Source organism: Hippopotamus amphibius, chromosome 1, assembly GCF_030028045.1.
Source record: "Hippopotamus amphibius kiboko isolate mHipAmp2 chromosome 1, mHipAmp2.hap2, whole genome shotgun sequence".
In the NCBI taxonomy this organism is placed as follows: Eukaryota; Metazoa; Chordata; class Mammalia; order Artiodactyla; family Hippopotamidae; genus Hippopotamus; species Hippopotamus amphibius.
In genome coordinates, this window is record NC_080186.1 from 27,724,409 (window position 1) to 27,740,674 (window position 16,266).

Here is a 16,266-nt window from a genome sequence, read left to right on the forward strand (position 1 = left end):
TAAATGCATAATTATTAAATTCCTCCACAAAAAGAAAAATTATTAAAACACTTATTTAATCACCGAGAACACATATCCACATTAGGAAATTATATTTTCGGATACTTATCTCATACAAAATTTAACACAAAATTATAGACTTTGATAATAAGCAATATGCACATTACTATTCTTTCTCCTTTACTAATTTTTCTATCCTCGGAATTAAAGATGTGACTGCAAGTCGTAGGGCAGGGCCAGAAACCAACAGATTTCTTTGTTTTGACTCAGTCAAAGCTGAAAATGTAGCATCACATAAATAAATAGTTGAAAAGGGCAATAAAAATTTCATTGCCTTTTCATGGAGTTCTGGGTAACATGCCTTTGCATTTATCCAAAACTGAGTTACAGACATTGATTTAAATACTGATTGTAATCCTAAATCTGACGATAGCTGTGCTAGTTTTTCTTCTTCGAAGTCCGTGAGATTACTATTTTGGTGATTCATAAAAGGGTTAATTACCCACAAATTTCCTGAACGCAAGTCTTCTTCTGGTGGATAACAGTCATTGAACATTTGAGAAAGTCCTTCCAGATGCTCAAAAATAATGCTTGCAATACTGCTCATATTTAATAAGCCTGATGAGTTTGAGTATTCAGAAAATGAAGGGAACATGTCATAATCATTCTCTTGTGTGCGCTCCAACCACATTTTTAACTTTTTCTTAAGCATATCGATTTTATTATACAAATTGAAGAGAGTAGTCATAGTTCCTTGGAGACTTAAATTTAGTTCATTTATAAGTGAAAAAATATCTGATAAATAGGCCAGCTTTGCAACCCATTCCTCATCACAAAAATACTTGGCCAGGTCTGAATGGTTTTGATTTAAAAATATTTCAATTTCATGACGTAATTCAAATAATCTTGTTAAAATTCTCCCTCTTGATATCCAACGTACTTCAGCATGAAGTGGTAAACTCACGTGCTCAGACCCCATCTCTTCACACAAAATTGTTAACATTCGCGAATTCAACGCATTGCTCTTTATAAAACTTAAAATTTGTGCTGACTGCAAAAGAATTTCATGTAAGCATGGAGACAACTTTTCTGCTGCTAAATGTTCACGGTGAATAAAACAATGTGTAAATGCCACTGTATTCATGGCAACTTCTTGAATTTTTGCCCTTAAACCAGAACACCTACCAGTCATGCTTGCAGCCCCATCTGTACAGAGACCAACACAATGCTTCCAATTCAGAGATTTACTATCAATATATTTATTTATTAGTTCAAATACTTCAAAACCAGTCATTTGAGAAGGCATTTCAATGCAACATAATAATTCTTCTTTTATATCACTACAACCATAATCAATGAAACGAATATAGCACAAAAGAAGGGTGGTATTTGAGATTTCTGACTCATCTATCTGAAGGGCAAACCACTTTGACTCTCTGACCTTTTGAATCAGCTGATCTTCAATGTCTGCAGATAGTTCATCAATCCTGTGTCCAATCGTATTATTAGAAAGAGGAATGGTTTTCATTTTGTCTCCAGCACTGGAACCCAAAACTTCTGAACACATTTCTACTAAATATGGTTTAATTAATTCTTCAGCAATGGAAAATGGCTTTTTGCTGGCAGCAATTTGGAAAGCAATTAAATAAGAAGCTTTCACAAGTGACTTTTCAACTAGTAAACACTTTTTTAAAGCACTGTTTTGACATTCCATTTCAAGAGATTTTTGTTCAAAAAAATCTACTGGTTTGTTTTCTAATTCTGAATGCTTTGTCTTCAAATGATGAGAAAGATTTGCTGGCTTCATGTTTTCACTGGATAAAATTTCTCCACAGATGACACACTGTGGCCTTGGTGAACTTTCTTTTGATCCAGGACTGATAATAAAACCAACTTTTAAATATTCCACATCATAAGTCTGGAAAAAACTTATTCTTTTTTTCTTTGCAGGTGGAGAATCAAGTTCCACATCATTTTTCTCATTAGGCATAGATAAATCTGAATGAAATATTTGAATCACTGTTATTTTCAAGAACAAATAAGCTATGTTCTTTATGTTTTCCCCCCATGCATTTAAAATTTATACTTTGTTACTATTTATATTTGTCAAAAGCACACACTAATTAAGGTTTAAACACAAACCATAATACTTCCATGATGCCATTAAAAACTGAATTTCTCGGGACTTCCCTGGTGGTCCAGTTGTTAAGACGCCACACTCCCAATGCAGGGGGCTCAGGTTCAATCCCTGGTCAGGGAACTAGATCCCACATTCATGCCGCAACTAAGAGTTCCCATGTAGCAACTAAGAAGCCCACACGCCACAACTAAAGATCCCACATACCTCAACAAAGACTAAGACCTGACGCAGCCAAAAAAATACATTTAAATTAAAAAAACAAAACTAAACTTGAATTTCTCTTGGCCCAAAGCTGGGTCACTGTAGTAAAACTGTAGGCAGTGGTATGTGTCCTAGTAATGCCATGTAGTCAATGCATTAGTGGAATTAGGACTAATGTCCACAGGATACACACCAAGTTAAGAATAAACTATTTTAGGGACTTCCCTGGTGGCGCAGTGGTTAAGAATCCGTCTGCCAACGCAGGGAACACGGGGTCGAGCCCTGGTCTGGGAAGATCCCGCATGCCACGGAGCAACTAAGCCCGTGTGCCACAACTACTGAGCCTGCGCTCTAGAACCCGGGAGCCACAACTGCTGAGCCCACACACTGCAACTACTGAAGCCCACGCACCTAGAGCCCCTGCTCCGCAACAAGAGAAGCCACTGCACTGAGAAACCTGTGCACCACAACAAAGAGTAGCCTCCTGTCACCACAACTAGAGAAAGCCCAAGCGCAACAACAAAGCCCCAATGCAACAACAAAGCCCCAACACAGCCATAAATAAATAAATAAATAATAAACCTTTTTAAAAAAATTAACTATTTTACTTTTTAAAAGATGGTAAAAAGTGAGAGGAGAAAAAAATGTTGCAAAAAGTTAACGTTTGGTGAATCTAGATGAAGGGTATATTCATTATGTATATTCATCAAAGGGTATTGTTCATTGTGCTATATTTTCAATCTTTCTGAATTCTGCAATTAAAGTTGAGGGGAAAGGGGTTAATTATTAGTTTTAATACCCAGTGTCAGTGAAGGTGTAGAGAGATGGATGCTCTCAAACACTGCTGGTTGGAGCATAAATTAATATAACTTTTCAGGAGGGCCATTTTGCAATACATATCAAATTCTAAGCCTTAAAATTCTATGAGAGCTTTTGAGTCAGTAATTCCACTACTTAGGATTTATCCTAAGAACATAATGAGACAAGTGGAGAAAGATCCATTTACACAGCTTAACTCAATACTGTTTATAATATTAAAAAACTAGAAGCAATCTACATGTTCAACCTTAGGAGGATGGATATACATTATATATAACCATATATTATCTACATTGGAATCTATGCATCAAGAATCCCAGTGTATATTTAAATTTATGTTGATGTGGAATGATGTTTTCGTGCAACGTCAAGTGAAAAAGTAGTTTACAACAGTATATAGAAAACATCCTAATACTTAATCTAGAAATTCAAAAAATGTATAAACACACATACCCACATATATAGCTATCCACAGACCCCTACTACCTTCCACATGTGAATGTGTATTTAATATAAATTCATGTAAGCAAAAAATGTAACATATTAATAGGAATATAAAACAGTCAAATTTACTGAGGCAGGAAAACAGAATTCTCCTTGACTCCTACCAAAAGAAAGGCATCCTACATAAACACTCATGGTTAGTTATTGACAGACTAAGCTTTTACTTTTTTTTTTTCCCCCAGTTCCCCAACCAGGGATCGAACCCACACACCCTGCACTGGAAACACGGAGCCTTAACCACTGGACCACCAGGGAAGTCCCCAGACTAAGCTTTTAAATATAGTATATTCTGTGAAGTAAAATTATCATTAAAAACAAAAATCAAAAAATTTTTTGGGCAGAGTAGGCTATAAAAGTGATTGAAAATATAAGGGTAGTGGGATTAAAAGCAGTTAACATGGATTGGGGCAAGAGTGTGCAACATTTTCAAATATGAATTCAAGTAATTTTCCTGATCACCAATACCTCATACATATAGTTGTACTTTTAGTAAATCAAGTCAGTGTTTAAAAAAAGAAGCAAAGTTAAATCACTAATACTTTTACCTAAATTTGTATCTTAGTAATTATAATAGCCTGTCTATACATCTGAAAAGCAATGCACATGTACAGAACATGCTTGTCCACTCTACACATAATGCTTTCCGTGCATATGGATTCAATTTAGTAGTTATTAGTGTTAATGACAATAAATACAAAAGGAATAAATTAGATGTTCAAAGTAAGTGATCCAAGAATTAATGTTTTCACATTTAAGAAACTGTCAATGACTTTCTTTCCCTTTCTTACAAAAGCAAAAACAAGCACACAAAACAGAACACAAACTTACTACATGTGGAAAGCACAACACATACCTGTCTGACATTCCTTGTGTTGTGTATGTGGTTTGCAAGAGGTGGCCTTGGTCTGTGTGACAGGTTTACACAGTAACGCTTTGTTCTTTAAAAGTCTCAAAGACTGGGAAGACAGAAGTTTCATGGCACCTGTCTGCGAACTTCCCTAGTTAAAAACAAATTCAGAAACCAAAGAGAGATTTTTTTAGTACCTTCTCACTGACTATAATTGCTATCAATTGAAAGGTGACATATATCAAAAGAAATACAATTCTTTGAAAGAGTGGTACAATAAAGTTGCTTTGGAAAATATTTACTAATTGCTAACTCTTCAATCAGTATCAGTGCCATTAATTGATTTTAAAAAATACTCTGCCTATAATAATTACAATCAAAGTAATGAAAACAATCTGCTGATTAGGACAACTGGCTATTCAGAAAAACTAGATCCAACCTCAAACCATATGCAAAAAAATATGCCATATCGATTCAAGACCTCAACATGAAAAAAATAAAACTTTAAAATCGATGCAGAATTTTCAAGTAACCAAAAGGTATTCTTAAAGCACAAAAGAGGTAAAAATAAAGTAGAAAAGGTTAATAAAATTGACTACCTTGAAATTTTAAACTTCTGCAAACAAAGGTCTTTAAAGTTGAAGGATAAACAATAGAGTGGGAGAATGTATTTAAAAACATGTTCTTTCATTCAGTAAACATTTACTGAACTTTTACTACAAGCCGGGCACTGTTCTTAGCCCTGGGCATACAGCAGAAAACAAGACAAAGTCTGGCTCTGATGGGCCTTACATTCTAGAGGGAGAGACAGAATATAAACAAGTAAAACAAATACATAATGTATAATTCCATAAGTGCTATGAAAGAAATAAAGCAGGATAAGGGAGTGGAGAGTGACAGCGTGGAGGAGATGAAATTCTGGAGTAAACATCTGAGCAAAGACCTTATGAATATTCAAAAAAGCATGCCATGCAAAGGCCTGAGGTGCAAAAGACCCGAAGTGGGAAAAAGTGTGACATGCTTTATTTCAACAAGGCTGAAATAAAGCAAGCAGGGGCTAAAATGATATGTTTGGAAAGATCAGCAGAAGCCAACTTGTACAGGACCTGGAAGGTCTTAGTTAAAAAAAAAAACAACAACAACAACAACAGAAAATTAGGATTATATTTTAAGTGTGATGGGAAACCACCAAACAGTACACAGTAGCCTCCCTCATCTGCAGTTTTGCTTTCCTTCATTTCAGTTACCCCGCGGTCAACTGCAGTTTGAAAATATTAAATGGAAAACTCCAGAAATAAACAACTTATAAGTTTTAAATCGTACGCCGTTCTGAGTGACATGATGAAATCTCTTGCTGTCCCATTCTGAGATGCCCAAGAAGTGAACCATTCCTTTGTCCCGCATATTCTGCCCATTAGTCATTTAGTAGCCATCTTGGTTGCCAGATCGATTGCTGTGGTTGTCACAGTTAGGGTTAGTAACCCTTATTTTATTTAATAATGTCCCCAAAGCGCAACAGTAGTGATGCTGGCAATTCAGATATGCCAAAGAGAAGCCCTAAAGTGCATCCTTCAAGTGCAAAGGGAAAAGCTTAACACTTCGTCACGCCTACGTTTTTCACCTCATTTCACCTCACTTCACCATCTCATATCACCACAACAATGGTGTATACAGTACAATAAGGTATTTTGAGACAGAGACCACATTCATATAGCTTTTATTACAGTATACTGTTATAACTGTTCTGTTATTGCTGTTAATCTCTTACTGTGCCTAAGTTATAAATTAAACTTTATCACAGATATGTATGTACAGGAAAAAAACATAGTATATATAGGGTTCGATATTGTCCATGGTTTCAGGCATCCACTGGGGGCCTTGAAACATATCCCCCAAGTATAAGGGGGGATTATTGTCATTTAAATTTTGCTTTTTAAATAGGTAAAAATGCAATAATTTTGAATGAGGTATAATTCAAAAGGTATAAAAGTGCATACGGGAAAAGTAAGTTTTCCACGCCCGTCTGCCATCCATACAGACTCAGTCTTGAATACAGTGTTCCCAGTTTCGTACACATCCTTCTAGAGATGGGCTATGTAATTACATAAGTTGCTTCTGACTACACATGGTAGCATATTATTAGCAAGGTTCAGCACCTAGCTCTGCCACTTAACAAACTATCTTGGAGGTATTTTCATATAATTTTACACAAAGTTGCCTACTAACAGCTTTATACACTGAATGTACTATATGTAAGCTGAAGAGTCCCTGCTGCTGAACATTTAAATGTTATAAATCTTTTGCTATTATAAACAATGCTACAATAAATATCTTTACATACAGATTGATTCTACATATGCTAATGTATCTATAGACTAAGGTCTTTCTTTTTTCCTGCAAAAGCTTTATTGTTTCCATTTGGTCTACAGCTTCAGAGAGGGCTCCAGGGTGATTAAAAAGCTGCAGAGTCTCTCTAGGAAGAGGCTCAGACAGAAGCCCTGATACCAGAGGGATGCCAGAGGGGCCCCTCAAAGACAGCTGGGCTGGAGGCTCCTAGCCCTTCTTGAGTTGAGGGTGAGCCTTCAAAAAGATACTCGCCCAGCCCAGCCAAACACCAGCCGGTCTGCCAGGTGGTTACCCATCTCCTTGATGAGCTTCACCTCCTCATCTATGAAGTGATTCTCCAGGACATCACTGAGATGGGGGTCTGCATGGGCAGAACCAGGGTATGAAGATCCAAAAGGGCCTGGCTCAGGTTCTTCTCCACAACCGTGGCAGCTTCCATGGCATCCAGGGTTTATCCCACGCATCTTGGGACAGCTTCTGCACATCCTAGAAGAGGATACCGCCACTGTGCTGGTTTAGCATCTTCAAGAGGCTAACTCTCGGAAGAAGTGTCCCACACTCTCCAGAGACTCATCACCATGGTGGAAACAGACGCTCAGAGAGTGGTATGTGTAGGAGGCCTGCAGATGCAGGTTGACCAGGCGACTGATGGCAGCCTCCACTTTGGTGGAATAATTCTGACCAATCTGGGAGTTCTTGGTTGACTGGCAATAAGGACGATGTTGGCTGGTCCCAGAGACAGTGAATGGCTGAGAAGATGGTTCTGAAGGTTGGGACTGGAAAAGAGGTTGCAGGGTGGTCAGAGGCTGGAAGAAGGGGCATCCCTGGGTCTATTCCGGCCAGACACTATCGAAGCAAGAGACATCCGCAGGACCACAAGGTGCACTGACTAGAATAAAGTCTTATAAGTGCTGTTTGGTGGGTCAAAGTATATGAAAATCTGTATATTACAATGTATGGGAGACTGTTTCCCAACACTCCAAACATTACCAAACTTTCTTTACTATTTCTCAATAAGTGAGAAATTATATAACAGTATTGTGGTTATATATTTTTCATGTTTAAGCATTATATTTCCTCTTCTGTGAACTGTCTATTCATATCCTTTTCCCTGTTTTCGTTTACCTTTTAATTCTAATGCATGTTTTTTGAATGGGTAATATAACATGTGACAAAATTCAAAGATTCAAATAGTGAACAATGAAAATAACTCTCCGTTTTAAAATTCTCCCCCAGTCTTTCAGTTCTCCTCAGTGGGAATCACTATTATCTATTGGCTGCCTTCCAGAGATATTCTATACAAATGTACAGGCATGTATTTTGTGTGTTTTGTGTTTTTTCACTTATTATATATAAGACTGCTCTATGTCTGTAAAGAGCTGCCACATTCTTTTTAACTGCATGATATTCCACCACATGGGGTATAGTATATATAACTATGGTCCCAACAGAGCCACTGTATATGTGTACAGGGACCTCCACTTGCCAGGCCATGTGACTAAGTGTGGGTTGGAGAGGATGCATTTCAGAATCTCTACGTATGGCTATTTTTTTTCTAATTTGCACAATACCTCAGGATGAACTCACAATGGCCCTGACCACTGATGAAACAATTAGGTTGTTTTTTCTTTTCCTACTAACAATATACTGCATAAATGTACAGTATTCATAAATGTGCAAAATATATCTGAAGCATAAATTCTTAAAACTGGAGTTCCTGGGTAAAATGGTATTTACATTTTAAATTTTAACAGGTTTTACTAAATTGCCCTCTGTAACAGTTTTACCAACTGCTATTGGCAATATGTAAATATGCCTTAACAGTGTTATCCATCATTTTTATCTTTGCCATCTGATAAAACTGTGGCTCTAAATGGCATTTCTCTAAGCTTGAAGTTGAATTATGTTTGCATATGTTTAAGAACCATTTTTATTTCCTAGTCTGTAGACTTTTGCCCATGTTCCTAACGGATGTTGGGTCTTCTTACTGATTCATAGAAACTCTTCACATATGGGAAAAAATAGCCCTTCATAACATAATTGCAACCTTTTTTTTTTCATGTTATCTTTTGACTTTGAAATGTAGTTGAATTTTCCTCACAAATCTTTATGGCTTTTGGGTTTTGTGACATATTTAGAAAGACTTTCCCCACTTCTGCATCAAAATTCTTTCCTACACTTTTTCCCAATACTTTCATTAGTTTTTAAAAGTTAAAACTTTTCTCCATCTGGACATCATTTTGGTTTACCCTAGCAGGTAGAAATCCAACTGTATTTTCTTCCATATGTCTACTCAGTTGTCACAACATTTATTGAATAATCTAGATCTCTCCTACTGATCTGAACTGTCACCTTTATTATTTCTAAATTCGCATGTATATATTTGAATCTGTTTCTGGACTTCTTTTTTTTTTTTTAATTTTTTTTTTTTTAATTTATTTATTGGCACACGGGCTTAGTTGCTCCGCAGCATGTGGGATCTTCCTGGAGCAGCGATCGAACCCATGTCCTCTGCATTGGCAGGCGGATTCTTAACCACTGCGCCACCTAGGAAGCCCCTGGACTTCTTTTCTATTGGCTCCTCATTGTTTCAACTATGAAGCTTTATAAAATTTGTTGTATAACTGATTTACTTTGCTGTATCTGAAATTAAAACAACATTGTAGGGGCTTCCTAGGTGGCGCAGTGGTTGAGAATCTGCCTGCCAATGCAGGGGACATGGGTTTGATCCCTACTTCAGGAAGATCCCACATGCCACGGAGCAGCTAAGCCCGTGCACCACAACTATTGAGCCTGTGCTTTAGAGCCCGTGAGCCACAACTACTGAGCCCATGTGCTGCAACTACTGAAGCCCACACGCCTAGAGCCCGTGCTCTGCAACAAGAGAAGCCACAGCAATGAGGAGCCCGCGCACCACAACGAAGAGTAGCCTCCACTCACCGCAACTAAAAAGAAAGCCCGCACACAGCAAAAAAGACCCAACACAGCCAATAAAATAAACAAATAAATGTATATATAAAAAAAAGAACCTATAGGGGAAAAGAATCTGAAAAAGATTATATAGCTGAATCACTGTGCTGTACACCTGAAACTTACACAGCATTGTAAATCAACTTCAATAAATATATATATACATTAAAAAAATTGTAAATCAACTGTATGCCAATAAAAATTTAAAAAAAAATTATTTTTAATTTGTAGTTATCCTATAATTTTGGGAACTAGCTCTTCCCCTTCTTTATTTTTCTTGTTCAGAATTTCACTGAAGGTTTTAGAAGCTTTGGAGTGACAATCTGATTCGTGTTTTAAGACGATCATTCTGCCAACAGTGTGGAGAAAAAACTGCAAAGGGCAAGAATGAAAGGAGGAAGACAATAATCCAGAAGAAAGATGATGGTGGCTCAGACTAAGAAGATAACAACAGGAGTGATAAGAAGTAGGGAACAGTGGAGAGGAAGTGTGGGGAAAATAAAACGGTTCTGCTTTATTTGAGATGGCTATTCATCATCTAAGAGTAAATGTCAAGCAGGCAGTTGGATGGATACATGAATCTAGAGCTCAGAGGTCAAGGCCAGAGAAATAAATCTGGTAATCAGCCACCAGCTAGGTGGTTTAAAACCACAGGACTGTATGAGTCCCCTACAAAGAAATGTAGATTGACAAAAGGGACAAATATGAAGTTGAAGAAGGTATTTCAAGGAAGGAGGGAGAGATCAATTATATCAAATGTAACTGAAAGGATGAGTAGAATGAGAACTTAAAACTGACCACTGGATTTGGCAAAATAAAGATTGATGGAGATACTGACAAGAACAGTTTCAGTGGAGTGGTGCAGACAAAAGCCTGACTAGAGTGAGCTAAGGGAAGATAACAGATAAGGAAATGGAGGCAGCAAATAGAGGGCACCCTTAGAGGAGTTTTCCCAAAATGGAGAACAGAGAAATGGGACAGTAGCTGAAAGGCCATGGTGTTAAAGAAGGATTTTTTTTCAGGTAGGAAATAGTACTGCATGTTTTTGTGTTGATAAAAATGAGTAGAAAGGAAGGAAAATCCAGAATATATACAGAGATTCATAAGAAAAAGACAATTAAGCACAAAAATGGGGGAAATTTTAAAACAGTAAATTCAAAGAAAAGAAAATTCAAATGTTCAAAAACAGAAATATAAGCAATCTCACTAGGAATCAGTGACATGCAAAATAAAACAACAAGATATTACTAAACAGATTGGCAAAAAAAAAAGTTTAAATCTGACAACATAAAATGATAGACTGTGGGAAATGAGTACAAAAATAAACTGCTGATGAGAATAAAAACTGCAACAGCCACTCTATAGGGCAATTTGAAAACTAAAAACGGAAATACGCTTTGTCCCCAAAATTCCACTCTTCCATGTCTACTCTAGACAAACACCTGCACGTGTGCACAAAGAGACATATACGAGAATGTTCACTGTAGCAGAGATTTTTGATAGTGAAGCAACCTAGTGTTTAACAACAGAGCAATAGGTAAATAAAATGCGGTACCTATATACAATATTATACAGCAGCAATAGGAATGTACCAAATCTATTAAGTATCACATGGACTTTTTAAAAATATTATTATTTTCCATGTATGTGTATATATGAATGTGAAAGATTAAAAATGGTCTGAAAGGACACACACCAAACTCATAAGAGTAGCTGCATCTAGGGATGTGAAAAAGGACTGAGGTAGTGATTCATTTTTTAAAAAGAATAAAAAAGGAGAGAGGGTAGGAGAAAAAAATACTGTCAGCAAATAAGCCAAATCCAGCAATGGTTAATTCTGGATGGAGGGAATACAGTAGAACAGGGAGTTGGCAAAGTATGGTTCATGGGCCCATCACCTGTGTTCATAAATAAAGTTTTACTGGAGCAGAGCCACTCACTCACTTGTGTATAGTCTCTGGCTACTTCTGCACTACAGTGGCAGAGGTGAGGAGCTGTAACAGAGACTGCATGGCCTGCAAAGTCTAAATATTTACTCTCTAGACCTTTAAAGAAAAAGTCTGCTGGCGTTTGCAGTTTATTTTCTTCTTTGCACTTTCCTGTATCTCACCTTTCCCCCAAACTTAAGACCACTTAAATAACTTGAAAGAGATTCAGACCAAAGTCCCATAGAAACAAATGATTCTAAAACTGTCAGTTTTTTTAATCATAAAAATACTACATTATTATTATACTTTTTATAGACTAAACTGAAAATATTAATCAGAACTATTCTGTAACACAGTTTAAACGACTGGTGAATTACAGAAATACTCCATATAGGGAAAACATACATAGGGCAGTCATATTCAATATGAGAGAGATGTTTCTGAAAATCCTGAATAATTCAAAACCCATATAATTCAAGACTAACTGTCCCATACATATAAAGCAGACGAGGGATGCGTTATCAGAGTCATAAATCTATAACCAACATAGAATATTTTATAATACATATTAATAGTACTTATTAATATAAGATACAATAATAATTCATTACACAATTAGGCAGTTAATAACAAAATTATTAATTCTACAACACAGTGATTTACTAATAATGTAATTTTAAGATATAACTTAATGTACAATACATAATACACATATAAATACAAAATTAACTTACTGATATGATAGTTCATTAACTAATATGGTATACTGCCTGAGAATAATTAACTGGAGTTATCATCTCCCAACAACAATAATAATGGGAGAGTTAAGAGATATCAAATTAAGTAGGATAAACTCTCTCTCCAAATTATGGTGAAGGCTGGTCTGACTCCCTGAAAGAGTTTTGCTAAAGAATAAATCTAATGAATCTAATGTGGCTTGGTTTTGGGGGGTTTTTTTTTCCCTTTTTTTTGATATGCAGACATGCTGTCCATCTTTTGCCTTGCAACCATGGAACCACAATCCACATTTGGATCATTTTCAAACACAGCAATTGTTGCTGAAATATGGTCAAAAGTCTATGCCAGTCACTTCACCGCTAGTTGATGTGCTGAAGGCCCAGGCTAAATGCTGGGGCCCTCTTCCTGCTACCTTTGTTTTTTTAATTCTAGCAAGTCTTCCTTTATTAATCCCTGGGCAACAACCCAAGTAAAATTTCAAAATCTCTTTCATCAGCCTTGCACAAATTTACCTTCTTTACCATTTTCATAGCTTCTTTATTAGCAGATGTTATGATGTCTTCCAAGTTAAAGCCTCTTTAAACTCTGGTAAAGCTGAAATATTTTGATAGCTTCAGTGTTAGCAGATATGGCTTGCCTGCTCATTTTTATATTCTTAAAATCTTGGTGGGCTTTAAAATGGGAAAGCCAGCCATGACTTGTAGCAAGCCTTTTTGTCTCAGTGTCGCCTCCTTTCAAATCATCAAAAATACTTCATGCCTTAGCACAGATGATAGCTTGGCCTTAGGGGTGCATTATGGCAACATTGATCTTGCAGCTGTGTTGCCAGGATTTCTTCCATTTATTCCATTATCCTTGCCTGGTTACAAGATAATTTTGTGAACTAAAGTGTACCTGCTTTAATGCCACTTTGAGGTTTTTTGAGCATTATCTCTACCACTCTGCGGGGTACACTCTCCTAAATTAACAGCATGAGATATCACAGCAATGGTCTGGCCTTCCTCACAGAGTTTTATCACATCTAACTTCTGCTCCAAATTTATTGAATTTGGGCCACACTTTTTAGTATAGCATCACCACTTAATGAACCTGAATGACGCTGTTATATATCAGTATTTTTTAAAAGATTTTTAATTGTATCAAGAGCAAATGTTAAGAGAGCAACCCAACAGTCACTAAAAACATTAACCCAAGATCTGACACATTAGGTTCGTGTGATACTGATAAATTGGAAATTTTGTTTTCCTGCTAGAGTGATGCTGACATATGACAACAGTGACATAGTTTGCAATTCTTTCAGCCTGCCAGATTTGAAATTACGTATTTCTTTAAATTTTTTTTAATTTTGGGGAATTTTCACAATAAAGTGATTTAAATACATTTTTACTTTGCACTACCTTCAAAGATGCATAAAACAACAATATACTGAATATTTTCAAGAGACCTTCTAAGTACAAAAGAAAAATACTTGAATATAGTAAAAGAAAAATAAGCAACCAGATGGAATTAAGTATTTAAAGCAACTAAGGAACAAGAACACAAACAATAAAATAAATCAGGCATGCATTCTCATTAATGATCTAACTTTAAGATTCAGAAACAAAAATTAGTGCATAATAGGGACTACCTTGGTGGCACAGTGGTTAAGAATCCACCTGCCAACGCAGGGGACACAGGTTCAATTCTCTGGTCCGGGAAGATGCCACACACCGCAGAGCAACTAAGCCCGTGTGCCACAACTACTGAGCCTACGCTCTAGAGCCCGTGAGCCACAACTATTGAGCCCACATGCCACAACTACTGAAGCCCTTGTGCCTAGAGCCTGTGCTCCGCAACAACAGAAGCCACCACAATGAGAAGCCCACTCACTGCAACTAGAGAAAGCCTGCATGTAGCAACAAAACCCAACGCAGCCAATAAATTAATTAATTTAAAAAGATAGTGCATAATATATTACTCTACTTTTTAAAAAGACTAAGCAGCAAACAGAAATGTACTCAGACACATTAGAAGGCTATATCCAAAATGAAACTAAACCCAAGGGTCATTAATCAGGAAAATAATTAACAATAAAACTTACATCTTCAATGATCTTTGCTGCCTCTTTAGCATTAACTGCACCTGTTATAAATTAAAACATACATTATTATCCCTAGAATATACAGAAGTAAACACTGAAACCACAAGGTTACTTTCCTCTCCCTAAGGTGGTCTAGAGCCTAGTTCAGAATTTCTCAAAAAAGTGGTACAAGGAAACTTGGCATCAGTATTACCTCAGGTGCCTGGTAAAGGTAGGGATCCCTGGGCCCCAATCCCACCCTACTGTATTAGAATCTCCAAAGGTAAAGGCAGCGAAATTAAAATCATTTGGGTTCTTAAAAAAATAAACCATACACACCACTTCCTTCCCTAGGCATGCCACGCTGCTTGCTACCCACTTCCCTCAGAGACAGAGGGGCATGTTTCCTAATACAAACTTATATGCAAATATTACAAATAGAGCTATTTACACTAGACAAAACTCACCTCTACAGTCTACCCAAATGCCTTTCCATCAAGTCATACCTTTTAAAACACCATTCCCTATGGGCTGGGCAGGAGATATTTTTGCCAATGACACCACATTGGTTATAACAGGTGTTGTATTTCTCCTTGCAGAAGGGAGCTCCACTGAAGCAGTTTGCGTCTTAGAAATATTTACTAATTAAAATAAACAAAAAGGTAAGACCTAGTATAAACAAAAGGATCACAAGCACACGTTAAAAACAAGCCCTGTTAAACAACTAAGTTTCAAGGTACAATGCAAATATCTAACTCTGTATAATGTTGGGTTGGGTGATTCTGTTCAGATTAGTGTTCATTAGGACTTAAAGGGTGCCTGACTCTCTAAAACTATAAACTTCAAATGATATTTAATAGGTAAAAATACAGGTGTCAGCTTCAGGATTAACCACACTTTTCCATTAGTGAATATTAAAATTCCTAAACGTAAGCTTGATTCAAATAAAAATTTAACATGATAATTTTTATAAATAAGTTGGTGACATAGTTGTCCCTGCACATAAAAACACTGATTTTGTTAACCCAGATTATGGAATGAAAATTCTCCACCACCCTGACTGGTCTTAGGGTATGGATGATAACACAAAAGATTAGCACAAGGCATATGTGATTACAGTGATGATTAATATGATTGCAAAGGTAGACAAAGGCCAGACTAGAGTCAAAGCACATGAATTCTGTCAATTCAGCAGCACTCCAGGCTTTGATGAGAGAACATAACATCAAATGTTTTTAGTCTAACTCAGAGAAGTGCTACTTCAGAGAGCTACTTTAAGAACATAAAACATACCTATTCATCTTGATATTTTGACCACATTAGCTGTCCTACTTGCAAAATTATTTTATTCTTAGCCAGGAAAAACTTTGCTACCCGTGAAGAACTGGTCTACTTTATTTTTTCTGATATAATTAATGTGTTGTTCTTTTTTCCTTGGCTACAAGCAAGCTCTGGATCAAATCTATACTAGTCACAGCAACCATATTAACATACTTCTATCCTCTTCCTTTGTTTGCCCTGATTTTCTGTTTTCATTTCTGGTTTATTAACTGAATAGCGTATATCCCTTAGTGTAAGTTACTTATGTACAGATAAATTCAATCAAAATCAATCAATTCTAATTTTCCTACAAAATTAGTGCTTATATATTTATTGATTCCTTGGTGTGTTTGATTTTGACAGCAAAAAGCATCAGGATTAACTTTCCCTCAAG

General features: G+C 36.5%; 1 protein-coding gene across 10 annotated transcripts in view; it reads right to left on the bottom strand.

The window, feature by feature from the left end:
- Positions 1–102: 102 nt before the first annotated feature.
- The window catches only part of ZMYM6 (zinc finger MYM-type containing 6), a 43,876-nt gene continuing 27,712 nt past the window's right edge, over positions 103–16,266 (bottom strand). For all 10 annotated transcript variants that reach the window (XM_057704620.1, XM_057704633.1, XM_057704623.1 and 7 more), the window contains 4 exons: positions 15,059–15,193; positions 14,574–14,614; positions 4,518–4,662; positions 103–1,998 (listed from right to left, as the gene is read on the bottom strand). In XM_057704620.1, the coding sequence (XP_057560603.1) occupies positions 167–1,998; positions 4,518–4,662; positions 14,574–14,614; positions 15,059–15,193 (2,153 nt within the window). In that variant the 3' untranslated portion in view covers positions 103–166. The remainder of the gene's footprint in view (positions 1,999–4,517; positions 4,663–14,573; positions 14,615–15,058; positions 15,194–16,266) is intronic.